Source organism: Pelophylax lessonae (assembly GCF_965119305.1).
Source record: "Pelophylax lessonae genome assembly, chromosome: 9".
Taxonomy (NCBI): domain Eukaryota; kingdom Metazoa; phylum Chordata; class Amphibia; order Anura; family Ranidae; genus Pelophylax; species Pelophylax lessonae.
Genome location: NC_138776.1, coordinates 102,935,290 through 102,955,923, shown reverse-complemented (window position 1 = coordinate 102,955,923; position 20,634 = coordinate 102,935,290). Strand labels below are relative to the sequence as shown.

The 20,634-nt window shown below is 41.6% G+C and overlaps 2 protein-coding genes across 2 annotated transcripts in view; both read left to right on the top strand.

Annotated features, from left to right (window-relative positions):
* Positions 1-8,904: 8,904 nt before the first annotated feature.
* LOC309564243 (olfactory receptor 5AR1-like) overlaps positions 8,905-20,634 on the top strand; it is a gene marked incomplete at both ends in the record, with an annotated part of 59,748 nt that continues 48,018 nt past the window's right edge. The window contains 3 exons of the mRNA XM_082268869.1: positions 8,905-8,982; positions 13,003-13,072; positions 13,176-13,433. Of these exons, the coding sequence (XP_082124995.1) occupies positions 8,905-8,982; positions 13,003-13,072; positions 13,176-13,433 (406 nt within the window). The remainder of the gene's footprint in view (positions 8,983-13,002; positions 13,073-13,175; positions 13,434-20,634) is intronic.
* Positions 13,505-14,116, top strand: LOC309563315 (olfactory receptor 8U9-like; the record flags this gene model as incomplete). The annotated part of the gene is made up of 1 exon (XM_082267714.1): positions 13,505-14,116. One exon carries the CDS (start codon positions 13,505-13,507, stop codon positions 14,114-14,116), a length of 612 nt encoding a protein of 203 aa, XP_082123840.1.

The window sequence follows — 20,634 nt, the reverse complement described above, 5'->3', positions numbered from 1 at the left end:
TTGTGATGTGGGAACACATTTAGTGTATTTTGCAAATCTATTGGGGATGTGTGTTTATTTTATATATATATATATATATATATTTTTTTTTTTATTTTCTTTATTTTGAAATTTGGCAGTGCACAGAGATTTCTGTTTACATTTATTAAGCACTGTCCACCATCGGAGGAGATCCCTTTGGACCAGCCTGAGGGTAAGTTCAAAAAGCAAAACATGCAGGTGCATCTCATAAAATTAGAATATCATCAATAAGTTAATATATTTCAGTAATTCATTTCAAAAAGTCAAACTCATATATTTTGTATAGATGTGTTACACAGTGATGTATTTTAAGCATTTCTTTTTTCTAATTTTGATAATTATGGATTACAACTAGTGAAAACCCAAATTTGAGTCTCTCAAAAAATTAGAATATTACATAAGACCAATAAATAAAAAGGATTTTTAATACAGACATGTTGGCTTACTGAAAAGTATGTCCATGTACAGTATAAACCAGGTATTGTTACTTTTGGCAGTGTGGGCAGGTACCAAGTCCTGCTAGAAAATTAAATCTCCATAAAGCTTGTCATAAGAAGGAAGTATGAAGTGCTCTAGAATTTCCTGGTAGAGAGCTACGCTGACTTTGTACATGATAAAACACAGTGAACCAACCCCAGATGACATGGCTCCCCAAAATCATCACTGACTGTGGAAAATGTTGCATTTAATTTGGAAATCAAGGTCCCAGAGTCTGGAGGAAGAGTGGAGAGGCACAGAATCCAAGTTGCATTAGGTCCAGTGTGAAGCTTCCACAGTCAGTGATGATTTGGGGAGCCATGTCATCTGCTGGTTATGGTTCATGGTACATGTTTTATCAAGTCAAAAGTCCATAACACCGTGACCTGAGCAGTACCACAGGCTGGTCGCCTCCATGCCACGCTGCATTGGTGCAGTAGTTCATGCAAAAGGAGTCCTGACCAAGTATTGAGTGCATACTATACTGTACATGGACACAGTTTTCAGTAAGCCAACATTTCTGTATTAAAAATCTTTTTTTTTTTTTTTTGGTCTTATGTAATATTCAGATTTTTTTAGATACTTAATTTTGGGTTTTCACTAGCTGTATCCATAATCATCAAAATTAAAAGAAAGAAATGCTTAAAATATATCACTCTGTGTGTAACGCATTTACATAAAATATTTAAATTTCACTTTTTGAACTGAAATACTAAAATAAATTATTTTTTTTATGAAATTCTAATTTTATGAGATCCACCTGTATAACTGGGGATGGGAGCACCGAAAGGCAGAAGGACTGAGGCTTTAATAGCTATTTAAGGCTTAATATTATAAGCTCACACCTTATCAATGTTTATGTTGGTGAATTCACTATTTTAAAGAATGAAAAATACCAAAATAAATGTTAAAATAACTAATCTGAAGTGAATCTATGATTTCCTTATCATCCTCATATTATTGCATGTTAACTTGTTTTTCAAACTTTAGTATTATTTGGAAGAAATTCACAAAGTTTTCAGTAGTTTAGTTAATAATAGTTAAGCACAGTTTTTAATTAGTCAGACTGAGGTTTGAACATGTTTGTCAAAAATTAATGAGATCCCATGACAATTGACTCTTTCTTACATCCAGTATATAAACACACGTTTCATTGAAAAGAATTCTCTGTGGCTAAGAAGAAAATCTTCATTACTATATTGGCCAATTCATACCATATATTACATTCAAATACATATATTTTAATGCAAATGTACTTGAGACAAAACTGATATCCCATTCATAAATGTGATGCTTATATGATCTTGAAAAAATTATACAATGTTTTTTCTTTAAACAGTGGAAATTCAAAAGGTAGGTTAATAATTCATAAAACAATGTATACCCATTCTATTACATTTTATTGCCTAATATTGTTGTTGTCAATTGCAACCAAATCATTTAATTTCAATATTACAATATTCTTAAAACATGTTAGTACTGCTACAAGTACCACTATTTATACTTGCAAAAGTGATACAACGGTAACGCATTCCTAAAGGCTTAACATGGCCATAGTGCTGTTTAAAAAAAAATGCACTCTTATATAGCACCTAAATGTGCTCTACATTCCTCCGGCTGAATCCAAAGCTAATGGAGCACTTTTAAAATGAGTGAGTGTAAATAATTTTTTTTTAAAAATCTGGGACAATAGGTTTGTTATATGACCTATCTACACTAAGTCTCATGACTGGCCTTTCTTCCAGTCACAAAGTTACCCCTGCTGTGTTAGCCATAAGCTGCATTGCATGAGCTGACCATAAAATATAGGCTGTGATGTAGAATAATACTTTTGTTTATAGTACAGAGTGGATATCAAAATTCACTCTCCATTTTAAATTGTTCCAAGGAGATATCCAGATCCAACAGAATAGGGTATATAATCACAAAAGATCCGGTTAACATGAGAGTTCCCATTCCCTTACATACACTATATTGTCAAAAGTATTGTGATGACTGCCTTTACACACACATGAACTTTAATGGCATCCCAGTCTTAGTCCGTAGGGTTTAATATTGAGTTGGTCCACCCTTTGCAGCTATAACAGCTTAAACTCTTCTGGGAAGGCTGCCCACAAGGTTTAAGAGTATGTCTATGGGATTGTTTGACCATTTTTCCAGAAGCGCATTTGTGAGGTCAGGCACTGATGTTGGACGAGAAGGCCTGGCTCGCAGTCTCCACTCTAATTCATCCCAAAGTTGTTCTTTCGGGTTGAGGTCAGGACTCTGTGCAGGCCAGTCAAGTTCCTCCATCCCAAACTCTTCATCCATGTCTTTATTGATTTTGCATTGTGCACTTGTGCGCATTCCTGTTGGAACAGGAAGGGCCATCCCAAACTGTTCCTACAAAGTTTGGAGCATGAAATTGTCCAAAATATCTTGGTATGCTGGCACCTTAAGAGTTCTCTTCACTGGAACTAAGGGGCCCAGCCCAACCCCTAAAATACAACCCCACAACATAATCCCCCCTCCACCAATTGATTTGGACCAGTGCAAAAGGCAAGGTTCATAAAGATATGGAGGAACTTGACTGGCCTGTATAGAGTCCTGACCTCAACCCAATGGAACACCTTTGGGATGAATTAGAGCCGATGTGCTTCTGGAAGAATGGTCAAACATTCCCATAAACACACTCCTAAACCTTGTAGACAGCCTTCCCAGAAGAGTTGAAGCTGTTATAGCTGCAAAGGGTGGGCCAACTCAATAGTGCACCTATGAAATAAAACTGGGATGCCATTAAAGTTCATATGCGTGTAAAGGCAGGTGTCCCAATATTTTTGACAATATAGTGCATAAATATATAAGCCTATGTCATACATGAAATACGGATGCCACACGCATAAGATATTTTTACATCTGCAAAGGACTACATCAGCTATGTGAGATGGATAATGTAGTCAACAGAACATGTTTCATTAGAGGTTATTGTTAGCAGTACTCTACTAGTACAAGAGTTGTGGTTTTCAAGAATGAAAGGTGGCTTTAAATGACTGCAGTCTTAAACTACCTTTAATATAACTCTCATAGAGTACCAAAATATTTCTGATGACCACATCTTAGAGTCACCCACAATCAAAGAAAGGGAAAGGCCACCCTTAGCAAGAGATGTCTCTTGCTAGATGCGAGCTTTCCCACTTCCCCTCTTTGATGAAGGGTGACTTAACACCCTGTTCAGTGTTGCCTAACTGTTGTTAGAGATGTGCACGGCATATTTGTTATGTTAGAATGATTTGTTTTCTGAATTTGTTTTGTATATTTGGAATTCGATTTGTATATTCAGATTTGTTTCAAATATTCGTTGTTCTGAACTGATTCCTATTTTATGGTTCAAATCATTTTTACAAAATTTTCGTATAGAAAGAAAAAAAAAACATTACAGTGATAAACAGCAATGACATTAACATAGGTATTCCATGTGGTGGACATTCACACATGTCAAGTATCCTCTATCATGACATTTAGGGGCCGATCTTAGAGTAGTGCCTTGGTTGACTTTCCAGGTAGCCATGGCTCGCTTTCAGGAACCGTAGAACACCAGAGCGAGGCCGCTGCCCCCGTTCCCGGACACCCCAACTGGGATCACTCTGCGCCCAAGAGCGGGGCACGCCACCCCCCGCCCCCCTGCCCCAGTCCCGCCATGGTCCCTTCTATATTACCCTAAACCACAGGTAAGTATACCAATACAATTAAACAAATGCAACTTTATAAACATACACATTGAATTACAGTTGTTGACTAGGACATCTGGAGCATAGTTATTCCCAGGAATACCCTTGTGCATAGAAGTAAAGCTTATATTAAAGAAATGTAATGAAAGCAAACAAAAAAGAGAGGGAATAAAAAGACAGAAGGGGTAAAGGAAAAGGGAGTTTGGTCAAACTGTTGCTTGGCATTTGTCAAGCGATCGAGAAACTATACATTAATGCTATTATAACCTGTAACGGGGTGGTACTGTATTACAGTGGGGATCGAAAGTTTGGGCACCCCAGGTAAAAATTTGTATTAATGTGCATAAAGAAGCCAAGGAAAGATGGAAAAATCTCCAAAAGGCATCAAATTACAGATTAGACATTCTTATAATATTTCAACAAAAGTTAGATTTTATTTCCATCATTTACACTTTCAAAATAACAGAAAACAAAAAAATGGCATCTGCAAAAGTTTGGGCACCCTGCAGAGTTAATATCTTGTACTGCCCCCTTTGGCAAGTATCACAGCTTGTAAACACTTTTTGTAGCCAGCCAAGAGTCGTTCAATTCTTATTTGAGGTATCTTTGCCCATTCTTCCTTACAAAAGTCTTCCAGTTCTTTGAGATTTCTGGGCTGTCTGTCACGCACTGCTCTTTTAAGGTCTATCCATAGATTTTCAATTATGTTGAGGTCAGGAGATTGTGAAGGCCATGGCAAAACTTTCAGTTTACGCCTCTTGATGTAATCCCCGTGGATTTTGAGGTGTGTTTAGGATCATTATCCATTTATAGAAGCCATTCTCTCTTTAACTTCAGCTTTTTCACAGATGGCATCAAGTTACCATCCAAAATTTGCTGAAATGTTATTGAATCCATTTTTCCTTCTACTCGTGAGATGTTCCCTGTGCCACTGGCTGCAATACAACCCCAAAGCATGATTGATCCACCCCCATGCTTAACAGTTGGACAGAGGTTCTTTTCATTAAATTCTGTGCCCCTTCTTCTCCAAATGTACCTTTACTCATTCCAGCAAAAAAGTTTAATTTTAACCTCATCGGTCCACAGAACTTGTTTCCAAAATGCATCAGGCTTGTCTATATGTTCATTTGTAAAGTTCAAACGCTGATTTTTGTGGTGAGGACGTAGAAGAGGTTTTCTTCTGATGACTCTTCCATGAAGACCATATTTGTACAAGTATCTCTTTATAGTGGAATAGTGTACCACAACTCCAGTGTCTGCCAGATCTTTCTGGAGGTATAGTGCAGTCAAACGTGGGTTTTGAATTGTTTTTCTCACAATCCTGCGAGCTCTTCTGTCTGATATTTTTCTTGGTCTTCCAGATCTTGCTTTAACTTCCACTGTTCCTGATGACTGCCATTTCTTAATTACATTCTGAACCGAGGATCTTGACATCTGAAAATGCTTTGTTATCTTCTTATAGCCTTCTCCAGCTTTGTGAGCGTCAACTATTTTCAGTTTCAGTTTTCTAGACAACTGCTTAGAAGATCCCATGGTGCTGATTGCTGGGGCAAGGTCAGATGAGTCTGGGCATTTAAAACCTTTGAGATTGACATCACCTGGTCTTCCCAGATGATGATTGAGAACAATCCATGACACTGGCAGGTCTCAGCCCTGCAAAGGGGGCAGTACATGCTATAAATTCTGCAGGGTGCCCAAACTTTTGCAGACGCCATTTTTTTGTTTTCTGTTATTTTGAAAGTGTCAATGATGGAAATAAAATCTAACTTTTGTTGACATATTATAAGAATGTCTAATCTGTAATTTGATGCCTTTTGGAGATTTTTCCATCTTTCCTTGGCTTCTTTATGCACATTAATACAAATTTTTACCTGGGGTGCCCAAACTTTCGATCACCACTGTATAAACAGGGATTTTGAAGAGTCCATGCTGCCCATCTATAAGCAAATGTTTTCAGGGAACGGGAGTTGCAGGCAACTGCCCTTTCATAATGATTTTGAATATCAGCTCGATTGATTACTTCAGATACATTGGAGGCTAATTTAGTTTTCCACTTTGCCGTCAACGTTGTACGGGATGCGGTCAATATATGAAACACTAAAGTCCTATATTGGGGTGTAAGTTTATCGATGTCCAGACCTAGAATTGCCAGGTGTGAGGAGGGCTGTGTCAGGATCCCTGTAATAGAGGATATAAGGGTGAAAATCCCTTTCCAGAAGCTTGATTAGGTGATACAGTGTGCCAATGTAGCCACAATTCCACAAACAAAGTGGAGACGTGCCAGGGTAGATTTTAGAAAGCTTGGTCGGGGTAAAGTAGCCTTTAAGTATTATCTTTAATGCCGTGTCCCAATGCACCGTATAGTTTTGTACCAGGATGTTAATTGTTTATCTAGGTCCTTTTCCCAGTTAAAAATGAAAAGGGGTTTTGTTGCTACTGAAGAAAATTATAAAACCACGAGATACCCCCCTTTTGTGTGATATTTAATGGTCATATAATTCCATATTTTGGCATTCAAACTCAGGTATGTAGCGGGGTAAGCTTTACAGAAAGATAAAAGTTGACATAGTTGGTAGGTATGTGGCACTCGTGGGTCTTGTAGGAGATCAGCTATTGAGTTGTAACCTTCTTGTATCCATTGGTGGACTCGAAGGGAAGGGATAAGGAACTCGCGAATGCTGGCAGTGGGATGGGCACAGTTTTGATAGGTTTAGCAGTGGTAGTGGAATGGAGTATGTGATTCCAGAATGTTACTGATTCTTGAATAGAGGGCAGAGCTAGATTTTGAATGGGGCAGTTATTTGCACTGGGACATAACAGCGACAGAAAATCTTTTTTACCCAATTCTACCCGTTCAATCTGGATCCACAATTTTTCCAGGTCCAGGATTAAACCATTCTTTTATCTGGTCCAAAATGGCTGCCGTATGGTATGTATGCAACACTGCTAGCCCCAATCCCCCATATGCTTGTGCTTTATTAGGGTGTTATAAGGAATTCTGTTTTTTTTACCTCTCCATTTATATTGTCATAATTCCTTGTCAAGGGAGGCAAAAAAGGAATTAGGTAGAGGAATGGGGATCGTCCAGAAAAGGTACAAGAGTTTAGGAAGAATTGACATTTTAAATGCCGCTATCCGGCCTATCCAGGACAGTTCGTAAGTGGTGATATGGGTCAGCCCGCGTTTGATTTCCAAAAGCAGAGAGGGATCATTTGCGTCATATGTTTTAATGGTGGGAATTGTCAGATTAATGCCTAAGTAAAGTAGTGTGCCCATTGCCCATTCCTAAGGGAATTGTGATTTTAAAGTGTTCACCAGTTTTTTGGGGATATTGATAGGTAACAACAACGATTTGGAAGCATTCAGTTTATAATATGAAGCTTAGCTAAAATGATCAATTTATTTTTGCACCTCTGCCAGAGAAGAAGCCGGATCAGTAAGGGTAAGAATAACATCATCTGCAAATAAGCCAATTTTGTGGGGATACTTGCCAGCCTCAACTCCTTTGATAGAGTGATTGGAGCGGATATTGGTAGCTAAAGGTTCCCTTCCTGGTAACGTTAGAAATGCTGAAGGAGTCCGACAGGGCGTTGGAGCTATACACACATGCAGAAAATGAAGTATATAAAGCCAATATGGCAGAGTTCACAAAGCCAGTCAGGCCAAATTTCTGTATTACAGCCTTTAAGTGGCCCCAATGCACCCTATCAAACGCCTTTTCTGCGTCTAATGTCAAAAAAATTGAAGGTGTTTTACGAGTCTCTACAATTTTGAGAAAGTCAAACATTCTTTGAGTACCATCGGGGGCCTGCCTGCCTTTGACAAAGCCCACTTGGTCGGCTTGGACAAGAGAGGGTGTCACTACAGCCAAACGGTTGGCCAGTATTTTGGCATAAATCTTTAAATCAGTATTTAGTAGTGATATTGGTCTGAAATTGTTAGGGTGATCCGACTTCTTCCCCGGCTTTGGCAAAGTTACTAACACTGCCTGGAGCATTTCAGACTGGAAGGATGCAGAGGTCGCTGCCGCATTGAACATCGCTGTCATTTGGGAGATAAGAATGTCATCAAAGGCTTAATAGTAATTGGCAGAGAAGCCATCAGCTCCAGGGGATTTATTGTTAGCTAGGGACTTAATAATTCATTTAACTTCTAAAGAGGTAATAGGTTCATTCAGCTTGGTCAAAGTCGGCTCGTCCACCATTGGCAGACAGGCAGACTCCAGAAAACTATGAATAGAAGCGGCTGTGGGCTGAGGGGTATCCGGGTCCTCTTTTAGATTGTAAAGAGAGTGGTATTACTTTTGGAAAGCATTTGCTATGGCTTTAGGTAGGAACACACAAGATCCACTAGAGGGATCTATAATCAAAGGCAACTTTGTTTTCATTTGACACGCTTTCAGCATATTAGCCAGAAGCTTTCCTGCCCTGTTCCCCTGAGAGTAAAAGTTAGCTTTCCATTTCTTAAGGGATTTCTCCTGTTCTTGCATCAATTGTAGGCAGAGATTTTGCCTACATTGAAGAAGTTCAGTAATCAGTTTTGGTATAGGGGTTCTTTTGGTCTGTTGCTCCAGATCTTTAATTTGGGACAGCAATGTATCAATTGCATGCGCCCTCTGCCTCCTCTCCCTTGCAGAAACTTGAATCAATAAACCTCTACTGACAGCTTTATACACACACCAGAGATTAAAGACGTTCATATGGGAGCTCAAGTTATGACTGGAGAATTCTTGCAAGTTGGATTTCAGTGTATTCTGTATACGCTGCGGCGACAACAGGTAGGTATTGTTGCGCCACAGTTTAGGCTAAATCAGAATGTGGTCATCCTGTAAAGTCACCGAAACAGGGGTGTGGTCCGACCAGGTAATCAAGTGAATCTCTGCGTGGGCCATCTGCTGTAAAAGGCCAGAATCCACAAAACACATATCTATCCTAGAATATGTTCTGTGCGCTACAGAAAAGATGGTGTAGTCTCTGTCTGTGGGGTTCAAACACCTCCAGATGTCATACAGATGTGCTTTGTGAGTGAAGGACAAAAGAGGGCTGTGCATAGTGGGTTTCGCTGCTGTAGTATCCATAGATGGGTCAATAATAGAATTAAAGTCTCCGCACATGAACAGATGACCTTTATGAATGCGTTTGACTTTTTTTTAGAAGTTTACGCAGAAAAGACAGTTGACCCACATTAGGTGCATAGACGTTCACGATGGCATAAGCAACATTGTTCACGTCACACGTCAAAACAAAGTATTGGCCATGAGGGTCAGATAGAGCATCATGGAGTGTGAATACCACAGTGTTTTTAATCACAATCAATACCCCCTTTTTCTTCTCTGGGGCATTAGCTGTGTAGATGAAGGGGTAGAATCTGTTGGTGCATTTTAGGGCTTTATCGCGGTGAAAATTAGTTTCTTGAATGCAAAGGATGTCAGCATGCAGGGAGTTAGCTTCCGGCCATAGCAATTTCCTCTTAAAAGGGCTATTGAGGCCATGTGCATTTAAGGATTTTAACTAAACACCCATTGGGGAGTAGGGGAAATCGCAGGCGCGTTAAGGCTCCACATATCCGGGTAAGTAGCTGTCTGCAGGTGCATATGTGTGGTAAAGTGTTCATACCAGTGTTGGAGGTTATCAAGTTATTAAGTAGTAGAGTAGTTTCTCACAGGAATCTTGCTCAGTCAGGCTTGACAGGCATGTTGAAGATGTTTGACTTTGTGGAGGATAGGGGGGGGGAAGAAAATAAATAAGAACAAAAAATAATGATAAGTTATAAAACAACTTTGTGAGTATGCTCACTAGACAGCAAATGCTGCGCATCATATCGGGGGGTTCACCAAATCCGGCTCACATCATGTACAGAACATTTGATATTTAACAGCCCATTCAGGTTCGGCTCACAGAATAGGCATCCTGGGGACGAGGGGATTGATATTCTACCCGACACTTTTTCCCAATCAGGCGTGAGACAGCCACTGGGGGGATTTATCCTTCCAAGAACCCTCAGAAGGGGGTAGCAGATTCCACTTATTAGCTAATCTGATGCCTTCATCCACCGAGTTCACTAAGTGCGTGGAGTGATCCCAAGTAATGAACAGTTTAGCCGGGTACCTCCATTGGTAGGCAATACGAAGATTACGAAGAAGCTTGTTTAAAGTACCCATTTGTTTGCAGGCCTGTATAGTATGTTGTGACAGGTCAGTAAATAGGGTAACATTGGAATACGGGTCCGGTCTGATTCCTATTTTAGAACGACTGCTATATTCTTCTTATCAATAATAATAATTTGTTATTTTGGGAGATTACTTATGTACTCTGGGTTGGGTTGGATGGAGGTGGATTTACCAAAAAATAACGAATGGAACAAAATTAATTTGGGATTCATTTGTTATGTTATGATTCAGAGATTCTAATGGATCCACCTCCATCGAACCCAAACACAATAAGGTCCCTTTGACACTGATCAGTTTTTGATCAGTTTTTCAGTTTAAAAAAATTGAAGAAAAATGCATTAAAAATGCATCACTTTAAATCCAATGAACTCTTCACATTGGTCCTTTCTACTTCAGTTGTGTTTTTAGGCTGCTTTCACACTGTTGCAAAAACGGGGCAAAAATGCATCAAAAATGCAATGCACCCATGGGAAGTGCTTCGTCCAGTTACGTGTTCAGAGGGAAAAATGCAACGCAAGCGTAGCAAAAACGCATCAGTGATGCACTGTAACAAAAACGAGGCAATCACGCAGAAAAAAAGGAGTATATGTTTTCCCTGCATTTTTGCAACAGAGCAGTGTAAAAGCAGTCTAAGTATGAATCATCATCTTATTTTACTTTCATACCTTACTGTATTTATTGCAATATATTTCCATTTCATATGTGCTGTAGTATATTTTTTATAAATAAATTAAAATGGTAATGCAACATAAATAATTTGTTTTGCCGTTAGTTTTTTCAGATGCTTCGAACATTAATAAATGGTCAGAATGAGACAAATGAAAAAAATTAATTCCATTGTTTCTGTATAATTTATTTTTGATTTGTTACGTAGAAGTTAAGGTTGAATAAAGACAATAGTCCATCCAGTTCAACCTGTGTAGATGTTTGTGTTTGTAATCATTTGCCATACCCCTGAATGTTTTGATCCTTGAGATGTATGTCCAAGAGTCTTTTAAACTTAGCCATGCTCCCCGCAGTTACTACCATTTGTGGTAGAGAATTCCACAGTCTTGTAGCCCTTACTGTAAAGAACCCCCTGCATAGCCGCAGATTTGCTGAAATTAATTACTATTGTGATTCAGGGATTCAGATACCTCCAAATCTCCAAATAACAAAAATTGGATCTGTATTTCAATTCATAAGGAAACAAATTGCACGTCTAGCTGTTGTGCTTAATCATTGGCATTAGCATTCAGGCCAGGAAAGTCAGAGTAATTTCAGAATTCTTTATCAGGACATTTGTTCCTGATGAATTATATGGGGGGTTATAGTGAGAAGATCAGCATGACAACCACACAAATAGCATTTTGGAAAAGATAGGTCAGTAATGGCAGTCTTTATGGTTCTCTCATGACAATCATGAAAATATCACCACTCCACGTTAAGCAACCCAAAAATGAAATAAAAAATAATTCTAAATCAGCTACTACATCCAACATACAAATAATATATAATTATATAAATACCAGCGATGCAGGGTGTGAACAAACCAAATACATGCAATAAATTATACAGTCACAGTGCAATAAATATCATATCAATACGCTGCAGCGTCTTCTTAAATTTTATTGCAAAAGTGGAAATATGCTTGAAAATTAAAGATCATTCAGATTATTAGGAGTAGGCTAGAAATAATTGAAATACAATGTGGAAATAAATACATGATTTTGCATTTTGACCATAGACACACTTAAATATGTAACCTTTTTTTCATTTTTGTTTCTTTAGTTTATTATTTTTTAAATGTCATATTAAACAAAATGCCTTAGTAAATAACTTTTCTACCAAAATTATAATTTCATATAAATGTGAAGAAATTTAAAATAACAGTTATAATTTTGTATCTACAGTAACTGTGCTTGTTTTGAAACTAACACTTGGCAAATTAAAAAAACTTTCTTTTTAAGTTATATATTTTTGTCTATTGAATGCGTAGAAAATAAAATAATTATTGCAAGACTATATTAGTAAAAGAAGAATTGTTTGAACTTGAAGAATTAATAAATGTATCATTTTGTTATTTTATGTTATTTTCCAATCAATAAGCCTATAGTGAATGTAAGAAATTACTCTAGTCCATAAAAGGTATACAGGAGTGAGATCTGTCTAAAAATGTCAGTATAGTAACTGGAACAAAGAACCAATGTTAGGTTTTTGATGCTGTCTGTGTGTTTGATATGGAAATCACTCTCTTCTGTTTACCAGTGTCACCAGGAATTAAAGTAAAAGGTAAATCCTAAATGTTGAATTTCCCCCAAAAAATGAAAAGAGGGGAAATCTTCAGGGGGATACTGGTTCCTGTGGCATCTGTCCAAGATGGAATTTCTCTCACGTTGGAAAAATATTCTCTCACTTGAGTCTTCAGGAAAGAAAGTAAGGAGAAATATCAATATTAAGACAATAAATTATAAAAAATACACAATTTTTAACAATCCCCCAATCTATCCAAAGTAAAAAAAAAAAGCATTGGCTTTAGATATACTGTATCAGAATTAGTAAAATACTTATTCTAATCTGTCACCACAGGGTCACTTTCACAAAAAAAGTTCATCTGTACAAAAAGCATTTATTTATTTACCGTTACAGGGGCCTGTGTACGGAAAAGCTGCTGATTCTCCTCACCCCACCTGCTGCAAGAATTTGACCATCAAAAGAGGTGAATGCTTTATCCATCTTGTCAGTCCTTGTGGTTCCTCTCGCTGGCTCTGTCATAAATATTAAGTATTAGTAATACATCAAGCTGTTTTTTTCCAATTTAGAAATGTATCAAAATACCTCAAAACCTCTCTCAAACCCAGCATATTTTACAATTGAAGGCTTATCAGACATACCAGAACTTTGGTTTCCAATTTTTATTGTTTTCCTTTTTATTTACCTTATTATCATCTTTGGAAATGCCAGCATTTTTTGTGTGATCAGTTGTAATTCGCATCTTCATACTCCAATGTATTTATTTTTAATGAACCTCTCAGTTATTGACATTGCTTATACCACTACTATTTTACCTAAATTATTAAACATGTTAACGAGCAAAAACAACACCATCTCATTTTGGGGATGCATATATCAAATGTACTTCTTTTTAGCCATGGCCTGTGCTGAAGTCCTCCTATTGACATCCATGGCCTATGATCGCTATGTGGCGATCTGTCATCCTCTACACTATGTTATTCTGATGAGTCTGAAGCAATCTGCTGGCCTTGCAATCACAGCTTGGACTATTGGGTTTGTAGACCCTAGTGGCCATGCTGTCCTTATATCCAAACTATCATTTTGTGCCTCCAACCTTATTAACCATTTCTTTTGTGATGTGATTCCATTACTGAAGATCTCCTGCAGTGACAATTCTAAGGTTGAACTGATAAACTATCTAGAAGGTGGCCTTATATTATCTGCTGCCTTTATGCTTACTTTGGTGTCATATATATTTATTATTTCTACCATCATTAAGATAAAGTCAGCAGAAGGCCGCCGTAAGGCCTTTTCCACCTGCTCCTCCCATTTGACCTGTGTTGTTATATTTTATGGGACAATTATTTGTTTGTACATGAGACCCACTGCTAGTTACACCCCAAAGTATGACAAGTTTATTGCTCTGCTCTATGCAGTATTGGTTCCTGTCTTGAATCCTGTCATCTACAGCTTGAAAAATCAGGAAATTAAAAGTGCACTTGTGAAATTAAAAACTAAACTGGTTTAAAAAAATAATAAACAATGTTCATTCTAATTTATTGTGTAGTGGCTTTCTTTGTATCTATTTTGTTTAAATTGTTGATTTCTGGCTATAGAAATTAAACTATCCAAGCATGCTACAAATCAACACTTTAAAACTCCAAGATACTGTATAATAAGTTTAGCGTGTACAGTATATGCTTTATGGAAGATCATCACTAGAAACAATTTTCTAAATTTCCTCTGTTGTATCATGTACACATGCAGATAAAGTCACGATAGGACTAGATTTTATATTTTTATCAGTTCAAGATCTACTAGCAAAAGGTTGCTCATTCCAGGTTGGGGTGGTTCGAGCAGAGGTGGGGGAGTTGCAGGCACTATTGATTGCCAATAGAAAATGTGGGGAGTGGAAGAGAAAGGAGGAGGAGAACTTGTTGCTGCAGGCAGAACCCCCCCCCCCCCCCGTGCATGGCAAAACAAAACTCTGACTAAAGGAATACCCCCAAGTGGAAAATAAATGCTATACAGTATTTGATAGTCCCCACTCAGCTCCTGTAGAAGAACAGAACTCCTCCCACCATAGATTTTTGTACCACCTTTTTATATATATATTTAACATATGCTTTTTATGCAGTTGACTGACAAGCATATAAAATATTTAGAATATATTTGGTGGGCTAGAGCCAGTGGTCTATATATGTGAAACAAAAATAATATGATTGATGGTTCTTTCTTCTTTTTTTTTTTGGGGGGGGGATTATTTGAATGATATACAAATAAATCTTAGAGACCTTTTAAGAGAATATGCTCTCAACTAAACCTAGTACCATGACAATCCTGTTGGGATTTTTTACAAATGAATTTAGTAATTCTATTCTCAACCTTAGACATATATAATCATATTTACAATCATAAGACTGCACATGGAGTGCCTTGGGACATCCTAATCACCCCATGTGCATCCCTCTGCCCGGCCCTGCCAATTCAGCAGGGGGGCCCGGCTGAGTGAGGAGTCAGACTCTCAAATTCTGGGCACCCCCGCTCTGCAGCTATTAAAAAAACCTTCCCTGGTCCCATTGTTCATCTAAGGGACTGGGTCAAAAAAAGGACTATTTAACCACTTTTGGGTGCAGACGGAGTCCCTTTTGTGCCCCGGACTCTGTTGCATGGCTCAGTCCCAGGTAAAAGGGACATTACTGGGTCCCCAGGCTCTCAGCTTAAGAGGATCCTCCTGCAGAAGAAGCACTGCACCCAGTCCCTTTGCCCCAGGTAGAAGAAGCTGGCTGGACCAAGTGCTGGGGGAGACAGTGGGTTGCCATCTGTCTAGGTTTCACCCAGACAGTCTGGGTTTTGGATTATGTGTCCATGACTGAAACCTAAACATATTTTTGAGACTGGACTGTAATTCTCTGCAGTGCTGCCAGCTTCGATACTCTCATTTCCAGGGTCGGTGCTACCGCTAGGCAAATTAGGCAGCCACCTAGAGCACACTGCCGCCTAGGGCACCAGGCTGCTGGTTTCCCTACTGTATGTCTCCTGTCACTGCCTGTACAGCTGCTCTGGACCGATCAGTAGCTGAGTATGATAAAGGCGCCGCCGCTGCACAGTGCAGCGGCAGCACTGAAGGACATGTATCCTGGCAAAACGGAGGCTATGTGTGCCTCTACGATCGGTCATGGTCTGTGACCTGTCTTTCTCTCTCAGTTAATTTCTTTTGCCAGAAGTGATGATTGCCCCTCCCATCAGGGCCGGCTCCCATCCATGCCATTCCAGAGCAGTACAGCCAGCCAGCTCCGTCTTTCTCCCTTCCCCTTTGTACAGGGGCAAACCAGAGTCACGTGACTATCCGAGATGAGTAGTGGGCGCTCCGTTGTCGGTGCCTGGTGTGACAGCTGGAGCCTGGACTAGAGACACTGTGGCTGAGGCAGGGTTAGTGCCTGATAGACACAGAGTCCTCCTTGGATGCAGAAGCAGCAGAGCCCCGGTGGTGAGTGAAGAACACACAGTGACATTCTATAACTGTATAGTGTTAGTGTATAAGATCTGCCCTCAGGCTCCTCAAATGTGTAATGTCCCCCCACCCTCCCACTCTCTTCCTCACTTCCTCCTCTCCCCCCTTTCTTTCCCTCCCTCCTCATCCTATCCCCCCTCTTCTCCCCCCTCCTCCCCACTTCTCCTCCCTCCTTCTTTCCCTCCCCCGTTCCTCTACCACCTTCCTCTCCCCGCTCATTCTTTCCCTCCCTCCTCATCCTCTCCCTCTCCTCCCCCCTCTTCTTCCCCCTTCCTCTCCCCCCTCCTTCTTCTTTCCCTCCCTCCTCATCCTTTCCCCCCTCCTCCCCCCTCTTCTCCCCCCTTATCCCCCCTCCTCTCCCTCTTATCCCCCCCTCTCTCTTCCCCCCTCCTCCCTCTTCTCCCCCCTCCTCCTTCTCCCCCTTCCTCCCTCTTCTCCCTCTCCTCCTTCTCCCCCTCCTACCTCTTCCCCCTCCCTCCCCCTTCTGCCCCCTCCTTCTCCCCCCTCCTACCTCCTCTCCCCCCTCCTCCTTCTCCCCCCTCTTCCTCCTCCCCACTCCTCCTCCTTCTCCCCCTCCTCCTCCTCATTCTCCCCCCTCCTCCTTCCCCCTCCCCCTCCTTCTCCCCCCTCCTTCTCCTTCTCCCCCGCCCTCTTCTCCCCCCCTCCTCCCTCTTCTCCCCCCTCCTCCTTCTCCCCCTCCCTCTTCTCCCCCTCCTCCCTCTTCTCCCCTCATCCCCCCTCCTCTTCCCTTCTCCCCTCCTCCTTCACCCCCCTCCTCCTTCTCCTTCTCCTCCCCCCTCCTCCTCCCTCTTCTCCCCCCCAGTTCTCCTCCTCCCTCTTCTCCCTTCCAGTCCTCCTCCTCCCTCTTCTCCCCCCCAGTCCTCATCCCTCTTCTCCCCCTCGTCATTCTTCTCCCACCTCCTCCCTCTTCTCCCCCCTCCCTCTTCTCCCCACCCTCCTCCTCCCTCTTCTCCCCCCCTTCCTCTTCTCCTACTCCCCCCTTCCTCTTCTCCTTCTCCCTCTCCTCCCTCTTCTCCTTCTCCCCCTCCTCCCTCTTCTCCTTCTCCCCCTCCTCCCTCTTCTCCCCCCTCCTCCTCCCTCTTCTCCCCCTCCTCCTCCTCCCTCTTCCCCCCCCCCCTCCGCCTTCTCCTTCCCCCTTCCTCTTCTCCTTCTCCCCCTCCTCCCTCTTTTCCTTCTCTCCCTCCTCCCTCTTCTCATTCTCCTCATCCTCCCTCTTCTCCCCCCTCCTCCATCTTCTCCCCCCCAGTCCTCCTCCCTCTTCTCCCTCTTCTCCCCCTCTTCTCCCCCCCAGTCCTCCTCCCTCTTCATCCCCTCCCTCCCCCCTCCTCCTCCCTCTTCCCCCCCCTCCTTCTCCCCCTCCCTCCTCCCTCTTCTTCCCCCTCCTCTCTCTTCTCCCCTGCCCTCCTCCCCCTTTCCCCCCCTCCTCTCTCTTCTCCCCTGCCCTCCTCCCTCTTCTCCCCCCTCCTCCCTCTTCTCCCCCCCTCCTCCTTCTCCCCCCTCCCTCTTCTCCCCCTCCTCCCTCTTCTCCCCTCATCCCCCCTGCTCTTCCTTCCTCCCCTCCTCCTTCACCCCCCTCCTCCTTTTCCTTCTCCTCCCCCCTCCTCCTCCCTTTTCTCCCCCCCAGTCCTCCTCCTCCCTCTTCTCCCTTCCAGTCCTCCTCCTCCCTCTTCTCCCCCCCAGTCCTCCTCCCTCCTCTCCCCCCTCGTCACTCTTCTCCCGCCTCCTCCCTCTTCTCCCCCCTCCCTCTTCTCCCCACCCTCCTCCTCCCTCTTCTCCCCCCCTTCCTCTTCTCCTACTCCCCCCTTCCTCTTCTCCTTCTCCCTCTCCTCCCTCTTCTCCTTCTCCCCCCTCCTCCCTCTTCTCCTTCTCCCCCTCCTCCCTCTTCTCCCACCTCCTCCTCCCTCTTCTCCCCCTCCTCATCCTCCCTCTTCTCCCCCCCTCCGCCTTCTCCTTCCCCCTTCCTCTTCTCCTTCTCCCCCTCCTCCCTCTTCTCCTTCTCTCCCTCCTCCCTCTTCTCCTTCTCCCCCTCCTCCCTCTTCTCCCCCCTCCTCCATCTTCTCCCCCCAGTCCTCCTCCCTCTTCTCCCTCTTCTCCCCCCTCTTCTCCCCCCAGCCCTCCTCCCTCTTCATCCCCTCCCTCCCCACTCCTCCTCCCTCTTCTCCCCCCTCCTCCTCCCTCCTTCTCCCCCACCCTCCTCCCTCTTCTTCCCCCTCCTCTCTCTTCTCCCCTGCCCTCCTCCCCCTCCCCCCCTCCTCTCTCTTCTCCCCTGCCCTCCTCCCTCTTCTCTCCCACTCCTCTTTCTCTTCCCTCCCTCTTCTCCCCCTCCTCCTTCTCCCCCCTCCCTCTTCTCCCCCCTCCCTCTTCTCCCCCCTCCCCCCTCCTACTCCTTCCTCCCCTCCTCCTTCTTCCTCCCCTCCTCCTTCTACCGTCCTCCTTCTCCCCCCTTATCCTTCTCCTAATGCAATAGGCATGCGCACACCCATGTTTATATATATATATATATATATATATATATATATATATATATATGTGTGTGAATGATACTAATTTTCATGTAGGTTGACTTGAACAATAGAAGAACATTAAATTTAACATTTAAATGAGCAACAGTAATGTGCACGCTGTATAGTGCAAATAATCAGAGCCGTATTCATTCCCTATCAACCTCCAATACTCACAGAAGTCTGGAACTGCATACAGGTAACCATTCTTGATCAGGCCACTGAACCTAAATTGTGGTCAACCAAATATTTTATAGATCTAGCAATATAAAGACTCAAAATACTAATGATCTAGATATGTGGATCTTTACATAAATGCCTTGATTGCATTGAAAAAAATAGAATGGCATTTCAAAACCTAAAAATGGAGCTAGGCACCATCAACTATTTTCAAAAGTATCCTGTAATAAAAATAATTTAAATTCATATAATTAATAACTGTTCTACGCTTAGTCTATTTCAAATCGACTTGTCCAACAATTATTTCAGAGCATGAGCACATTTTGTGTGATATCAGTGAAATCTTAACCACATAAAGAGAGTATAGAGGCTATCAAAAGCAGAAATGCAAGGTGGCCCTTTCAATGCGATTGTGGCCCTGTCAAAATATATGTGTGTGTGTTTGAATGTGTATGTTAAAAAACTATCTTTAGTGTACAAGATAATCAGGGCCTAATTCACTATAAGTTTGGAGTAGAGCTGCTCACTTCTCCAGAAATAACTCCAGCCTAAACTCATTAATCCTAATTAGGTGAAGTGGCTGGAGTTAAACCTTCAACTAGGCGCTTTAGTGAATTCGGAGTTGGAGTTAACTTAGACTGAATTTGGGTTTGGAGTTAACTTAAATCCCTTTGTGTTTTTCATAAAAGGAAATTTGTCTATTCTGAATCACTATTACACAGCAATGTCATCTATTATGGTTTATTTTAATTGTAAGGTATAGTTATGTATCTTATGTGTTTTAACCTTTAGATTTACTAATAGCAGACTACACAGCTTTCTAATTAGCAATCTTCATTCTTTATTCATCTGAAAATTTCAGGAATATCTGATTGTATTCAGCACTTTGGTGTAGTGGGCTATGCTCATAGCCAAAGATTGCTAGATCATGAGTTCAAGGCCCAACCATGATAACACCCTGTGTGCTCACAGTTGTGTGTCATTATTTTTTTTGGCCACATAGTAATACATTGGCTACATCACCTAAAATTGCATGTCAATGGCCATGTATATTCAAGAAACAGACATGCATATGTGCAGGGTGCAATTATGCATTTGCCAAGTTTCAGTATTTATTTACAGTTGTCTAAAATTTAAGGAGGTGATGGCACACTTGGGATTTGAACTCATGCTCTCAGTGTTTATAGACAGGAACACTAACCACTAAAACATTGAGCTGAGCATGATTAATCATGGAATATTTATTCCCATGTTTCAATAGTTAACCACTTCCTTACAGGGCAGTTACACCCCTTCCTGCCCAGGCCAGTTTTCAGCTTTTTATACTGTTGCATTTTGAATGACAATTGCGCGGTCATGCAACCCTGTACCTAACACAAATGTATGACATTATTTTCACACAAATATTGCTTTCTTTTGGTGGTATTTGATCACTGCAAGGTTTTTTTTTTATTGGCAAAAAGAAGACCTAAATGTTTGACCCCTAAAAAAAATTTGTTTTTGTTTATGTAATAAAATTTGGTAAATCAATATGTCTTTGGTTGCACTGACGAGCATTGATGAGGCTGCGCTGGCAGGCACTGATGAGACACTAATATGCAGCACTGATGGACACTGATAGGCGGCACTGATATGCAGCATTGATGGCCATTGATAGGTGGCACTGATGGGCAATGATTGGCACTGGTGGGCAGCACTGATAGATAGTAATGATGGGCAGCACTGATGAGGAGGGCACTAACAGGTTCCCTGAGCACTGATTGGCATCAATGGTGGCATGGGTGGGCATCCCTGGTGGCCATGGGTCAGCAATCCCTGGTGGCTCTAGTG